The sequence below is a fragment of the Magnolia sinica genome, chromosome 13, assembly GCF_029962835.1.
Source record: "Magnolia sinica isolate HGM2019 chromosome 13, MsV1, whole genome shotgun sequence".
Taxonomy (NCBI): domain Eukaryota; kingdom Viridiplantae; phylum Streptophyta; class Magnoliopsida; order Magnoliales; family Magnoliaceae; genus Magnolia; species Magnolia sinica.
In genome coordinates, this window is record NC_080585.1 from 18,111,477 (window position 1) to 18,128,195 (window position 16,719).

Sequence of the window (16,719 nt, forward strand, 5' to 3'; positions counted from 1 at the left end):
AGTGATTGTTAAAATCATCCCGTCAGGATATCAACGAACCATGATCCCACTTTCAGGAAATGGGTGCGACAGCCCTGGATATCAACGATACGGATCAACGAACCATGACCCCACTGACAGAAAATGGGTGTAACAGCTCCCTCCCTCCCTCCCTCCCTCTGCTTTTTAACCCTGGCTTCGACTCCAAGACAAAACACCTACGTCCTTATATTATTCTTACCTGTCTTCTGCACTGATATTATCTAACTCCAGAGCTTCTTCTTCTTCTTTCTTCTATCTATTATCTCTTGAAAACCCAAAAGACTTTCTTCTATCTTAAGAGCTGCTTCCTCTTTGTTTTTCTTTCTCTTTTCTCTTGAAAACCCAAAAGCCTCCCTAGTTTTGAGACTGTTTCTTCTTCTTCTTCTTCTGTTGAAAGCTTCTTATCTGTTGTTATAGAGAGAGAGAGAGAGAGAAGAAATGAGTGCTTCAAAGTTCATAAAATGTGTGACAGTTGGGGATGGGGCAGTTGGGAAGACATGCATGCTCATCTGCTACACCAGCAACAAGTTCCCTACTGTATATGTTCTTCCTTTAACTCACCCATTTCCCAAAATGCCTCCATTAACTCACCCATTTTCCAAAATGTCCTTTTTTTTTTCCTGGATTCTGTTGTTGGGTTTTTCTGTTTCCTGTATTTGGGTCATCTCATAAAAAAAATTTACAGTTTGGAATTTTCTTTTTGTTTTTTGTACTTGGGTTTTTTATTTTCAGCTTGGATAATGTAGTATTTATCTTGGCTTTTATATGTGTATTATCTGAACTGAGACTGCTTTTTTTAGTTGTTTTATTTTGAGTATTTGTATGCATGAATCAGTAAATTTTCTAATTTATTTTTAATTTTTGGGTTTTATTGGCAGGATTATATACCAACTGTTTTTGACAACTTCAGTGCAAATGTGGCTGTGGATGGGAGCATTGTCAACTTGGGTCTGTGGGATACTGCAGGTATTTGGTCTGTTTCTTTTATTTCTGGGGTCTACATTTTCTTTTTCTTTTGTTCCTTTTTTTTTTTTTTTCTGATATCTGTCTTTTATCAATCTGTTTTCTCTATGTTTAAATGACAGGCCAAGAAGATTACAGTAGATTAAGGCCATTGAGTTATAGAGGAGCAGATGTGTTTGTTTTAGCTTTCTCTTTGCTCAGCAAAGCAAGCTATGAGAATGTTCTAAAAAAGGTATCTGCCCAGATGTTCTCTCTCCTTTTTCTTTTTTCTTTTCTTTTTTTGGTTCTTCTGGAATGTGGCTTTGGTTGGAGCATCTTTGAACAAATGGGTCATTTCATTTCAAAAGATAAAGCCTAAATTTTCAATCTTTTTGGATGTCTATCAGTTTTATGTTTTACTTGGATTAGTATTTTAAGAAGGCACTGTCCGGATTACTGTTTTTGTTTTTGTGAATTCTCCTTAGGCTTTCATTTTTGTTGTGCCCATGTTTGGGTTATGTTTGAACAAATAGGTTATTGTCATTTGAAATCAAAGCCTAAAATCTCATGGTATTTGGCTGTTTGGTTTGTGCTTTACTTGATTTAAGGCCTGTTTGGGTAGATCTATTAATATGAGCCGAGAAGATGCACTTCTGCCCAAGTTGGCAGTGAATACCAGAAACTTTGCTAGTTGAGATGTAGTACAGGTTTGCATCTATTTTTGATTAACTTCGAAAATAGTGGCACCACCCGAAATGTTACTTCGAGAAGTCTGATAATCTAAGCAGCTGCGTCCAACCAAACACCACTTAAGGCGAATATCTATACGTCCCCTTAAAAGAAGGTGCCTGGCAACTAAGTGTTTTTCTTTCTCCTTAGCTGTTACTCATCTTGGTCATGGGCCTTATGGCTGTGTTTGAAGAAATTTTTGTTTCTCATGTTAATTATAGAAGGCTTAATCCTCATTTGTCTTTGTGTTTCTGTTTGCGATTTATGTGATTTAGTATTTTAATTAATTATTTTTTTCCTTTTCTTTTTGGTTTACTTGTCAATCAGTGGATGCCTGAGCTTCGTCGATTCGCACCCAATGTTCCCATTGTTCTTGTTGGGACGAAATTAGGTGTGTAAACAAATTGATATTTTTTTCATTATCTGATTGTGGGATCATAAAATTTGGAGCAATAGAAATCTGCTGCTGTTCTATACAGGTTTTGCTTTGTACAGTTCTATTAATTTCGATGATTTTTTATTTTTTACATTTCAGATCTCCGCGAAGACAAAGGTTATCTGGCTGATCATCTAGGCAGTGCGGCAATAACATCTGCTCAAGTTAGCATCGATTATCTATCTTTCACTCTGCCATTTTTTTCTTTATATCTCCATTGGAATTGAACTAATCTGAGTTGGCATGTTCCAGGGAGAGGAGCTTAGGAAACAAATAGGTGCTGCAGCGTATATTGAATGCAGTTCTAAAACTCAACAGGTAGATTTTTGAATTTCAACTGTTGGATCTCTTTCATTTTTCATGCTGTCCATCTTCTAATGCAATTAATTTCTCGAGTTTTGAATTTTTTTTTCCCCCTTTTATGTGCGTGGGTAGAATGTCAAAGCTGTTTTTGATACTGCAATCAAGGTTGTGCTCCAACCTCCGAGAAGGAAGGAGATGGTGAAGAAGAAGAGACGTAGACGGTCTGGTTGCTCAATAATGTAAGTAATAGACTGATCTATACTTCATGGCTTAAAAATAATGCATCTTTAATAAAGAGATAGTATGTATAGCATTCTTTGGTTTGTGTTGGTTTTTGTATTTGAGTTTTAACTTTCTCAAGAAGGCCCTTACAAAGCTACTTTTGAATGGGTTTGTTTGATGTGATTAGTAAGGCTCATTTGGAAGGACTACTTGTATTGCAACTTTGGTTCATTTACTCTGATGTAATTACTGCTTCCTTTGAATGAAATGGTTACTTCTGAAAAAGAAAAGAAAAGAAGAGACTATTATTGAATTGAATTGTGCAAATTGCCATGAAATTTTGCCGTATTCATGATGAGGAAGTAGCTCTCAAATTGTAGTTACATTCATTCTTTCCTTTCAGGCATGTTTGGATATGTGGAATCCAAGGCAAAAGAAAGGAGAGAAAAAAAAAATTGATAGACAGCTAGGATGGGTGGGCCTGCAGGATTTGACGGTCAAACACATTATGAGAATCTACATACAAAGCCAAAGATAGATGGACAGTCTATGTCCAGTGGTCTGCCTAACCACTATGAGAGCATAAGGGCCTGTTTGGTTAACTGTAAATGCAGGTAAAGCAGTGGTAAATGAGTAATGATGTTTACTTTTTGTATTCACCGATGTTGACAGGTATGATTCTTGAAAAGAGAGTTGATTGTGTCAGTAACCTATGTGTTTCATCCACGCTGTCCATTCATTTTGTCAAATCATTTTAGGGCAAAACCCCAAAGAAGAGGCAAATCCAAACTCAATTGGACCACACCACAAAAAAGTGTGGATTGAACTCCTACCATTGAAAACTTCTTCTTAGGGGCTGCAAAGTGTTAGATCTGCCTCATTTTTTTAAAAAAAAAAATCTCAAATCCAAAAATGATGTGACAAAATGAATGGACGATGTGGATGAAACATATACACCATGGTGGGCTCCACAGAGGTTACTAACACGATCAACCCTCTTTTCCCTGTCAACATCAATAAATACAAAAGTAAACCATCATTACTTATTTACCACTGCTTTACATGTATTTATAGTTAATCAAACAAGCCCTAAATGATCTTCTCACCCCTCCAATTCTGCGATTAAGATGGTCCCTGAATTCGATCAATGGCTTGGATCATCTAGAGGTAGGCCAGATGGACAAAAGGATAAAAAAAAACCTCCATATTTTCTATCTGGGGATTCTTGTTCATGGTATGCATTTTACGAGGAAATGCCCCTTTTTATAAGGGAAGGATCAAGAGATATGGGGTGTGTTTGAATGAGGTACTACTGCTTATTCCTATCTTATCCAATCTCTCTCTTATATCTATTAGACCATTACTCTTTCAATTTTAAAATTTTTAATTCGAAAGTGAAATAATAATCCAAAAGGAGGAAAGTTGCCCCTATCAATATTTTCTTTGAGACCATCCTTGATTTTATTTTATTTTTTTGATTTTTTAAAATTTTTTAAATTTTTAAATATATTTTTTTTAATATGGAACTTGGCTTCTCCCTTGTATGTTGGTAAGTTGCATTTTGACTTGCAAGAAAATCTATATAGAGACCACCTCTAGATGTAAAGAATCATCTCTATGTGGAGTAGTTGTAGGATATAAATTCCGTTAGATTTTGAACTATTTGATTGTCAAATTGATGTCCTTCTAAGTTAATATCTAGTTTGGAGTCCATGTCCTTTTTGGAGTTCCATAAGCAAAAACTTCCAAGTCTTCTTAAATCCTTTTGCCCGAAATAAAATCCCACGTGCAAGGATGGTCTGACCAAAGAAGATTTCCTTCTGATCAAGATGTTCCATAACGGTAACAATGGCCGCCATTGCTGTTATTGTTACGATATAGATCGTAATGGCCATTATGACCTTTTTTTATTTTTTATTTTTTTATTTTTTATATACCATTACGATATAGACAGTAATGGCCATTATGGCCCTAAAAAAACTATTGTGGGCTGTGGGGCTGTTGTGGGTCATTTTTTCTACAAGGGGCGTTTTGGCCCCATAATGCGTAACAGTTATATAATGGTCGTTAACTGTTTTTCCATACCGTGCTTCTGATTGCCCTTGTCAATATTTTCCTTATGACCATCCGTGCTCTTAGAAAGTCTAAGATACGGAATTTGACTTCTCTCTCCTTTGTATGTTGGTAATGCAGCATTTTGACTTGTAAAAAATCTACATAGAGACCATCTTACAGTGTAAAGAATCATCGCAGCATGATGAGGTGACGTAAACTTCTATTAGATTAGGAATTGTTTGATTTCCAAAGTGATGTCCTTCTCGGTTCATATCCAATTTGGAGTTTGTCCTTTTGAACCTCCATTAGCAAACAAACAATACATCCTTGTAGGCATCCAAATTTGACATCCATCTTCAATGATCTTGAAGTTTTATCTTCTTGATAATTTTTTCACTTAAATTGCATGGTTGATCACTTTTGTTAAATAAGCAATTCCTATTGACGTCTAGGATCGTCAATGAGTTGGGACCAAGCCAAGCAAAATCAAAATTTTGAATGGAGCCAAAGATAGCCCCCAAGCTTGACTTGTTGACAACCCTCATGTTATCATAGGCCCATTTCTATCGACTAGGCCCACTTGCATTAACTTAGGCCTACTTAACCTATACTAAGCCGATTTCCAAGAACTTTGTGGGGTTTGTGCCTCCTGTCCCACATCTATACGGATATTGTTGACACCCCCTTGGAAATTCCATTTCGTCCATCTTCCGTACCTCATGTTCCTTAGTCTATCCATGTTCTCCCTCTTGTGAACTCTTTATTAAGTGTTTTTGGTTCTTGATCAACAATGCGAATTGAAATACCTAGATCTATCAAATTACATTGAGAACTATTTAATCCAAGCCATCTATGATGTTATACGTGACTGAATTTATAAGAAAAGTGAAAATTACATGACTTTGAAAAATAAACAACAGTCGATCTTAACCGCCCCTCAAAAACTGTACAAACATGTAACTTTTAATTCAACCATGAAACTATCCAAACCCATGAAACATCACAACATCACATGTCACAATATTCACAAAAGAAAGACATGTAAGATGATCGCATTGTGTCCATAGTCAATCATGGATTCGACATTGATCATTGACAACAAGTTAACTTAAATCGATTGGATCTCCCAATGAATGTGTCCATTTGCGCTCAAATTTTCCATGGATGATTTTTACAAAGGATTTTATGATTTAATTGATCAAAGTGCGAAACGGACATACCTATCGACGCCTTAAAAAATAAAAATTGACAATTATTGAAAAACGAGGCCACTCTTATACCACTTTTGGAGTTTTTAAAAACGCAGTCTAATTTAAAAAATTTTAAACCTCAGATTAAGTGATTAACTCTTATGGATCCATAATTTGATAACCTCAAGTTTTCATAAAGAAAAAAATATGAATTTAATGGGTAGGATTTACTGGATTGAAACCCACTTGATCAATTTTGAGTATGTCATTACCAATCTTCCAACATAGGAACTCTCTCTCTCTTCCTTTGGGATATGATTTATTTATAAGGAAAATGCTAAGGTTTCAGAAAGACACCAGTTATGGTACTCTACCACCCTATAGTTTTTTATGTCCTCTAGTACATTCGAATCATAGGATTCCGCCCCCATGCATTTATATTTAATTCGATCCTTCCACTGTCATGGCCATCCATTACCGTGGTTATTGTCATTATTATAATGATGGATGTGATCATCCTATGTGAGGGATTGATGATGGGTCAAGATGGAAGGTCTTCATCATTGGGCACAACGACGAGTCGGTGTGCGTTTGTCCTATCCCACGTTGGAGTGTGAGTATCCCACACCTCTTGAGCACTTGCATTGGTGGATTAAAGTTGAGTCTTTAGATTGGCAGGCCCATCATGCCCGAACTATGATAAATTTGAGGATGCATTGGATTTGATTAATCCTTAGACCTTAGGATGTGTGAAGTTTAAAGGTCTTGATTATATGTGCTTTAGCCCACTTTAAAAGGTCATCATGTGACCAATATAAGTGAGTGCATCCAGACGCATACATGGATGTCTCAAATGGGCAAATAAGGGATCCATTGGTTTGCTAGGAACTCACTTATGGCCTAGATCTAGGAGATTAGATTTTCATCAAGTGGTTTTTCTGTTGAGCCCAACCCTCAAGAGGTTTTACAAATGTTTTCTTCTGTTAAACATTTGTTTATCCTTTAAAGAGGCTTTTATCACACTTGGTGATAATATAGTGGTCTAGATTTAAAGATCTACTACTTGTTTTACATAGGCATTGGGTCTCTGGTGCATGACCTACACTCAAGAGGTTTTACAAATGTTTGCATCTATTAAACATTTGTTTATCCATTAAAGCGGTTTTTATCACACCTGATGATAATATAATGGTCTAGATTTAAAGATCTATTACTTATTTTGCATAGGCATTGGGTCTTTGGTGCATGACCATAACAATGAAATTAGATTGGATATATAATGCGGGGGCATTTTCACACCGGGCTCGAGTTGGGTGGCCTGTGAGATGCAGGGGCACACTCGGGGGTGGGCGGCCTGTGTGAGGTAGGTGGCTCGTGAGATGCGAGCCCCACCCATGTGACTCGGGTGGCTCGGTTAAGGCGGTACCCATGTGATTTGGGGCCCACGAGGGGGGTTCGACCGAGGGCCTAACCCATGAGACGTGGAGCCTGGGCAATGAGATAAAAGGATTAATTCGCCAATGCAGGGGCACACTCGGGGTGGGAGGCCTGTGTGAGATAGGTGGCTCGTGAGATGCGGGCCCCACTCGTGTGACTTGGGTGGCTCGTGTGAGGCAGTACCCACGTGATTTGGGGCCCACGAGGGGGGTTCGATCGAGGGCCTAACCCATAAGACGTCGGGCCTAGGCAATGAGATAAAAGGATTAATTCGTCATACTTTAACAGTTCGAGCTTTTAGAGCAAGTGGTTAATTGTCCTACATCAAATTAGTATCAGAGCGAGAGGTATCGTGTTCGAGACTCCTCACCGGGGGTGATTAATGCAGGGGCATTTTGACACCAAGCTCGAGTGGGGTGGCCTGTGAGATGCAGGGGCACACTCGGGGTGGGCGGCCTGTGTGAGGCAGGTGGCTCGTGAGATGCAGGCCCCACCCGTGTGACTCGAGTGGCTCGCGAGATGCAGGCCCCACCCGTGTGACTCGGGTGGCTCGCATGAGGCGGTACCCATGAGGGGGGTTCAACCGAGGGCCTAACCCATGAGACGTGGGACCTGGGCAATGAGATAAAGAGTTTAATTCGTCATATTCTAACAGTTCGAGCTTTTAAAGCAAGTGGTTAATTGTCCTACATCAATATATGTGCATGGGATCAAGCAGGATCATAGGATTCCAATGAAGTAAGGCATTTGGAAAACTGTAGGGTGGTAGAGTACAATAACTGGCGTTTCCCTGAAACCGTAGCCCCCTCCTTATAAATAGATCTTATCTCAAAGGAAGAAAAAAGAAAAAAGATAGAGAGATACTTTGCAAAGAAAAGAGAGAAGTTGAGAGAGTGTGATCACCCTCTCACCTCCCTCTATCACATGTGTGAGGTCCACCTGCATGGATAGCATGTATTCAGCCCGCCCTTACTCTCGGGCTGACATAATCGGTTCTCATCTCTCCTTCATTTGGGATGTATGTGGAAGAGACTTTCTGGATTGGAAGATCGGCAACGACAAATCTAGTTTGTTGATTGGGCTTCTAAGAGGGAAAATCTACTATCGAATGTATATTTTGTTTGTAGAAACTTGAGGTTATCGAAATGAGGATTCATAGAGTTAATCATATAAATTTGAGGTTTTCAAAATTTATTTTTTCGTCGCATTTCCAAAAACTCTTACAAAAGTGATATCAGAGCGGTTTGGTTTACCAATAATCATTGGTTTCTATTTTTTATCGCACTGATGGGTTTGTTTGTTTTGCACTCTGACCAATCGAATCATAGAAACCTTTGTAAGGGTTTGTCTATGTGAAATTGAGCGCAAAAGAATGCAGGGATTGGTAGATCCAGTCGATTTTAAGTTAACATATTGCTAATGGTCAACATTGAATCCATGATTAGTTAGAATACGTAAGGAGTTGTTTTATATAGGTTTTTTTACAAATATTATGGTATGTGATGTAGTGATGTTTCATGGGCTTGAAAGGTTTGATAGTCGACATTGAAAGCTACTGATTTATTATGGTTATTAATGAGTAGTAAAGATCAATTGTTATTTCTTATTCAAAGTTTATATAATTTTTGCTTTTATATATATATATATATATAACACAGAGAGAGGCATGTTCACCTTTGCACACGTGTCATGGGCCCAAAGTCCAACCGGTCCATGTGATGCAGCACCCCATGAAACCCCCCTGGGGACCAATTTTCGCCCTAATCCAAAACTCTGGTGGGCATAGCAAAGAGAGATGCAAATCAAGGGAGGAAATTGTTTTCTTTTGCCATGGCCCACCAAAGTTTTGGATTAGGGCAAAAGTTAGGCCTTGGGGGTTTCATAGGGTGTTGCGTCATGTGGACCGTTCTGAATTTGGGCTCACATCACGTGTGATGAGTTCTCAAAAAGTTCTCACGAGAACTCTCGAGAACTGGTGCGCAACTAAGCATTGGGCTATATATATATATATATATATATAGCATTTTAGATGGCCCGGATTAGCCTAGATCTTGATGTAAATTGATAGATTTGGGTTTTTTAATGTACACCATCAATGGAGATCCAAGGACATCTTATGAAGAGATTGTGAGAGGGAGAACATGAACAGACCAAAGAATTTGAAGCGAGGAAGATGGACATCAAAGGGTCCTGGCCATGGGCCGTATGTACTGTTCATCGTATGGATGTGGGAGAGGCACCTCCCTCCTCTCTCTCTCTCCCCTTTCCTATATCTAATTCTCTTTCTAATCTCTCTCTTAGCATGTGAGATCACTATTATATTTCTAACTTGGAAACTTCCTTTCCGGGTTTCCTTGGTGTAAAAGTTACCCTATAAGAGGAGGATTTGGAAATTTACAAATCTGAAAGCCACCAGTCTCTTCAGATTCTGTTGTAGAACAAAACTTAGGGCTCGCTTGGGTGCTACCTATTTTCCATTTTCCATTAAACCTACAAGGCAATGTTGCACTTATTAGGAAAGCTGCTCCTTCCTGTTTTTAAAAGAAACATGCTAGCTAGACCTCTCGAAATCCGAACCATTAATTGAACTCACATTCCCAAGAATTGCTAGTGTGGGTGTGTTACCCTTAAATATTGGAATTTCAAGAGGTGCTGAGAAAATGCATGAATGCTCATTTTTAGGTAGCACCCAAGCACACCATTGGCTTGTCGACACATTTGAGGAGATGCTGAATAGAATCTTCAACATTTTTTAAGCAACGATGATATATAAAAATGTAGGGATGGGGAAGATAAAATGGGCTTGTTGTGTTTTGCCCCCCAATCTACACAAAGCCACAAACTGCAAGGCACATACCATGTAAACTTTGGTAACAATGATGTACTTGCATGTACGACTAGAACAAGAGTTTAGGACACATTAGAACTTATAAAAAATGCTTTTTCTAATGGCGATCCACAAAGAATGTTTATGCTTGCTGATGGTTGTTGATTTAGTGGGATTGATCGAGATGGAGCTGCGTCTAATGATGTAGAGCATTTGATGTCTTTTACCAGTTTTGCAATGTAGAGCATTTGATGTCTTTTACCAGTTGTGCAATGTAGAGCATTTGGTGTTTTTAACCAACCGTGTGCAATGTATGAATATGTAACTGAAAATTATGTCATTTATGAGGCTTAAAATGGTAATTAGACAATGTTCATATTTGTCATTAGCATGCATTTTTTCTATTGTTATGGTAATGATGATATCCACCTGGACCTTCTATTTGTTAGGAAACAACCATCTGCATATATAGATCATTGCACAATTACTGAATATGACTTCTGCAAAGCTCACACGGTTGGGTGTGAAGTAGTTGGGCAATTTGAGCTGGAAAAAAGGGTTCCATCATCGAACGGAAGGGTCTCCTCTCCGATATGTATCTGAATCAATCAAATAACGCACTTCATTAACCATACTTACGTGAACCTAGAAAAACTATGGGTGACAATGCCCAGGCCTGGTCTAGCTGGTTGCCAGACATAAGTAGAACACTAGTAAATGTACACCCAAATTTCCTTCATGTTATTAGATAGCCTTCTGTGAAGAAATAGATGACCTTCTTGAGTGAATAGTATCGCCTCAACCCTTCTTGTGTGCTATGTAGTGAGAATTTAGTTGCAGGGTCCTTTTAACAAGGTGTTGTCGATGCTTCAAATCACGCTTTGAACTTGAGCTCCTGCTTCATAGTCGTTTACACATGTTGACATTTTGAAATAGACACTTCCTCACTCCTACAGCTGAATCTGTTGTGCTTTGCTTCATGCTTATGCAATTATGAGTGAGATTGGATCATGACTAATTGAATAACAGTTCTTCTTTTGTTGAGTCCATGGATTTGTGGATTCTAGCCTAAGCCCCAGTAAGAGCCTGAGGTACAACCTTGGATCCAAAGAGTGATTGAGTCCATGTTGGTTCAGTAGTTGATTTTTGAATCTAAACTTGTCGGGTATGTGATCAAACTTTTAAGAAAGAGGCCCTGTTTGTAGACCATTCGATCAATGGAGCCCATTTCCTCCATTAGAACAATGGTTTGGATAATCAAGACATGGTCACAACGTGTACTAAGTCCTGATGTCAAAGTGTACTTTTTCCAAAGTTTTAAAAACTGTTGTGATGCCATAAGAGCTTATCAGCATTACTGTTTTATAACAGCAATGGCATTACAGTATATATATATATTTTTAAAAACAATTTTCCATAAAGAACGTCATAATTCATAATGTTCATATCATAATTCATTATGTTCATTGGTATATTAAAATAAATCCGCTTGCCCCTTATTGAGAAAACAACATTATTTTGAAACAGCTGTTTTTCATTACATAACAAAACATGGAATGATCATTCCCATCATAATGGGTGTTATGAAATCCTTTTTAGTCCCTTCAAAGGCTGTTTATCCAGGTCAACCCAAAAACTAGCTTTTATTTTGAGTTGTTTTTTTTTTGGGAAAAGGAATAAAACAGAGAGAGTGGCTAGAGAGGGAAGGATAAGACTACATTTTGTCTGGTCTGAGTCACATGAGGACTGTGCAAAGTACAGTCCACACTCACACACGGAGCAGGCAAGGGCCTGGGTGCTCAAGGTGCACGGATGCATTCTTGCAGGGAGCTTGAGGTGCATTAATCTTTTCCCAGGTGTTGGTTAGGTGTTCGAGTCGATTTGATTGCTAAAGTGCTCCACCAGGCTAATCGGGTGCGTCAAGAGGGTCTGACCTACACGCAGGTATGATATGGACCATCAGCATGTAGCCAGTTAGAGACACGTTTTGAATTCAAATAGGCTGTGGTAAAGTTGTAAATGAGTTGACAGCCTTGGGTCATTCCATAGGCATTATAACTTCTCTCTAATCTCTCTTTTTATTCTCTTTTCTACCAGTTTTCTTAAAACAAGTCCTTTTGTCTTGGTGTTCAGCAATTCTGCAGAAATTGCTGTGTAAAAAAAATCATGGCGTGTTTGCTTGCCAACAGTATTTTGGGCTGTGTGGCTTTGATCTTGCAAGTCGAAGGATGCATATTTTCAGGTTGGAGAGGCTGGCTTGTTGCAACCTTGAGCCAGATTTGCTATCACTCTCTTCTTGCAAAACCAAAAAACCACTATTCTATATCAGTAGGGGGTGAATATCACCCTAAAGATAGCAACTAAGTATCGTCCCTCGACCCTATCTGTAGGACATTCTTAATTATTTCCACATCTCCCACTCCAAATTTCAGGTTGATGTCCTAAGAAACTTGGTTTGGTGGGATGCTTTTAGCTAAAATATCCGATCGACCAGTGGTTTGGGTTCTCTTGTTTATGATATTGGAGTCAGCCATGATGCTTTGTTGCACTCGAGACATTTCTTAATATATCTCATTGATCTTTCTTTTGACTCTTGACATTTCTATCGCTATATGCTTGCTTTTCTATTAATCATGTGGTATATTAATTCATCTGCAGGAATATCGTGTGCGGAAGCACATGTGTGGCTTAGGATGTTCAGCCATCTTCCACGGATGCTCTCGAGCATTGCCTGTGTGCTATGTTTGTAAGTGTTGGGACGGCCAATACCTTTCTCAATCGTTATATGTGTGTAGTGTTACCGTTGCAAACCGTCTTGTTGTTGTTTCATTTCTTCCATCACAAGTACCTAGAAATTTTTTGCAGGGCAGAGGGAATTTTTCGTTCTCTCTGGATCTGGTTCAAGAATTCTTGTTTTCAATGTTGCTGTAGGTTTCTAGAACTCTTGTTCCTCACGTATTTTGATTATTGTATGTTTCTCACTAATCTTTCTTAGTATTTGTTGATCTCAATGTAGAGAAATCATGCGTTCGTATTAGTGTTGAAAATGTGGGACTAAAAATGTTTTAGTGAGATAAATCAGCCATAAATTTATATGGAATACATGTATGTGCATAGGAACTGTTTTAATAGGATACGAAAAAGATAGGATTCTTATGCATGTGTGTGGGATTAGGGACCATTTTAACTAGATTGTCAGGGTCCTTAATCATGCCTCAGTGGTAGACTTACAAGAGTTTCAACACGTCCGTCGTGGGTTCGAGTACCCATTGTGGTGAATCTGGAGCCACCCAAGACGTTCAGCCCCTTATGTGGGGCCCACCTTTGATGTATGTATTCTTTATCCACGCGGTCCATTAATGGTCAATCACCACTGTTTCCTATGGTATGGTCCACATGATTATTGGGTCTGCTTCATTTTTGGGATAATGCCCTAAAATGATTTGGAAAATCGGATGGACGGCATGGATACAGAATACATACACCAAGGTGGGCCCCACAATAAGGACCACACACCTAATCTGCTCCCATAGTGCCATGTGAGGAAAATGAGTGAAAATGGTGGTGGACATGAAAATGCTAGAAAGCTAGTGACATGAATTGGGAAACTATATGATGGCATACTTTAATAAAACATTTTTCAACAATATTAAAAGACAATAGTAAATATTTTGCCTTTTGGCACTCTTTAATAAAAGACATTAGTGATGTATCTGATGGATGGATAGGATGGCCTGCTTACATCAAATGGGTCCCACTTCTGCCCGGTGCAACTGCCACTGGAGCGCTCCTCATGTGATTATGAAACCAAACCCATTCGAACAACATAAAGCATACTAGAAATATTTACAAAAAAAAAGAAAAAGAAAAAAGACAAATTGAAGGTGTACAAAAGCCTTATATTCAATTTAAAAGGGACCCATCTGATGAACGGCCTGGATCGTACACTACTAATGAGTGTGGGACCGAGCCCATTGTAACTAGATTTTGTAACATGTGAATGGAACTAATAATATATTTTGTCAGGAAAAATAGATACTGCAATAAAAAGCCGAATGACTTTCACCTGAGAACATGGATTTCATACATGGGTGGATAGTTCTTATGAATTTGTAGTTTGTGCAAGTGGGTTTCATGATTAAGCAATCCATACCATTTGTATTCTGGGTTTCAGCACGGATGGCCCATCCATTAATATCATATAGCCAGGGAATGTTAGCCTTTTCTTGGTATGACTGTGAAGTGTGAAGCAATTAGCAAGTACAAATGTACGTGTGTATTTAGGCACATATGTGTCACCCCACATACGAAGAACAAGATAACCGATAGATGAGCCATCCCTCTATTTTTGAACTCCCTAAGCTCTTGGGAAAGGTAGCAATTAGGGCAGAAGACATTGAAAAATGAAAATCCAATCCCAAATGGTACATCTGGTACTGGAGTCTAGTGCTGATTATCCACTGTCCTAGTAGGTACTGGAGTCTAGTGCTGATTATCCACTGTCCTAGTATCTTTAAGTGGATGATCTTATCCATTTGATTATAGAGGATAAGATAATGGACGATAGTTTTTTTGTTGATTATATACTGGACTGTCATGGGTTATTTGATAGATGCAAAAGTTCAATCCTTTACCAATAAAAAAATTTAATTTAAATAAAAAAAAAGTTAAAAATCAACTTAGGGCCTGTTTGTTAACTCTGAAAAATAATACATAATGCGGAATTAAGAAAATGCTCCAAGGGGAAATTTTTTCTCTTTTAAATTGTTTGCATAATAGAAAACTAACTTTTAACATGGGAAACTTATTCATGCCCTACCATGATTTATGTGCTTGATCCACCCTATCCATCAACTTTTTCATATCATTCTAGAGCATGAGCCCAAAAATGAGGTACATGTAAAATTCAAGTGGGCCACACCATAAAAACCAATGGAAATTGAATAAAACTCAAGTCGACCATTAAAAAACCTTTTGGGGGCATAAAAGTTTTGGATCAATTTGTTTTTTCCCTTCATCTGGCTTGTATGAACCTAATCAATAGATTGGATGTCAAATAAATAGTACAGTGGGCCTTAGGAGAATTTTAATGGTAGATATCCAATCACAATTATTTTCTTGTGGTGTGGTCCACCTGAGATTTATATCCCTCTCATTTTTGGTGTGAAGACATAAAATGATCAGTAAAAATGTATGAACCGAGTGGATGAAACACATACATCATGATGGGGCCCACAGCACCGACTACCAGCCACGGGGTTGGTGGCAGGGGGAGTAGATACGTCCCGTGAGAAGACGAGCGCCTACGCGGTCAGAGTTGTGCAAACGGTTCAAAGGAGATCAAAGTCACATGCGCCCACATTGATGTATTTATTATATCCACACCGTTCATCCATTTATCGAGATCATTTTAGAGCATTATCCAAAAAATAATCATATCCAGAGCTCAAATGTACCGCACCAAAAATAGCAGCAGGGACAAGGATTTTCGCGTTAAAAAATTCGTAGGCCCACCATAATGTTTGTTTTCCATCCAATCTGTTCATAAGGTCAAAAATATCTTGATGAAGAGGAAAAACAAATTTCATATTGATCTGAAACTTCTGTGACCCCCGAAAGGATTTCAATGATAGACGTTCAATCCCTACTGCTTTTTGCAGTGTGGTACAGTTGATCTTTGGATCTGCCCTATTTTTAAGCTCAAGCCTCAAAACGAGCTTAAAAATAGATAGACGGTTTGGATATGACACATACCTCATTATGTGACCCACAGAACTTGTTGACGTCCAACCAATCCGCTTCTGTTCAGATCGGACGCGGAATAGCTGCTGGCAGGTTGATTAGCCAGAATAGCTACTGAAGTGACGTCACCAAGTAATGTGGGACCCACCATGATGTATGTGTTGTATCCACACTGTCCATCCATTTGGTGATATAAATTTAGGGTATTAGCCAAATAACGAGTCAGATCCAAAGCTTGACTGGACCCCATAACAGAAAACAATGGAGAAAGTGCCATCCACCATTAAAAATTTATAAGGGCCACAAAAGTTTTTGATCAAGCTGAAATTTCTGTTTTACCTTCTTTCATATCTGTCTTAACTCATGAACACGTTGGATCTCGGATAAACATGATGGTAGACCTTAGGAAGGTTTCAACGGTGGGCGTCACTCTTCCCATTGTTTTCTATGGTGGGGTCCACTCTAGATTTGGATCTGACTCATTATTTGTCTCATGCCCTAAAATGATATTTCCAAATGGATGGATGGTGTGGATACAACACATACATCATGGTGGGTCTCACAGAACTTAGTAATGTCAAGTCTCGCTACTTAACCTGTTAGTATCTAATCCATCTCCTGAATGTCACGCCCCGAAATTCAAGTACAGAGTGTGCGCCCTCAGGACCCTAGTTCGTAACTTGTACACAAAGTGTATTAACTTAATTCCTTAATCAGTTTAATTAGAGGTGATAATTACATTCAGTCTAAGTTCCACCACAACTCTAATCACACATACATTACACTTAACACCAATCAATCAGGCATATATAAAT

General features: G+C 38.5%; 1 protein-coding gene across 1 annotated transcript; it reads left to right on the forward strand.

Moving 5' to 3' along the window:
• Positions 1-236: 236 nt before the first annotated feature.
• Positions 237-13,199, forward strand: LOC131223046 (rac-like GTP-binding protein ARAC7). Its single transcript, XM_058218327.1, has 8 exons — positions 237-558; positions 900-987; positions 1,107-1,216; positions 2,020-2,083; positions 2,228-2,292; positions 2,381-2,446; positions 2,564-2,670; positions 12,821-13,199. Exons 1-8 carry the CDS (start codon positions 460-462, stop codon positions 12,852-12,854), a joined length of 633 nt encoding a protein of 210 aa, XP_058074310.1. The 5' UTR covers positions 237-459; the 3' UTR covers positions 12,855-13,199.
• The last annotated feature ends 3,520 nt before the right edge of the window (positions 13,200-16,719 follow it).

Coding starts and splice junctions, on each gene's coding strand:
- LOC131223046 (XM_058218327.1), top strand. CDS start 460: ATGAGTGCTTCAAAGTTCATAAAATGTGTGACAGTTGGGGATGGGGCA. Junction 559..899: donor CCAGCAACAAGTTCCCTACT/GTATATGTTCTT, acceptor TTTTATTGGCAG/GATTATATACCAACTGTTTT. Junction 2,671..12,820: donor CGGTCTGGTTGCTCAATAAT/GTAAGTAATAGA, acceptor ATTCATCTGCAG/GAATATCGTGTGCGGAAGCA.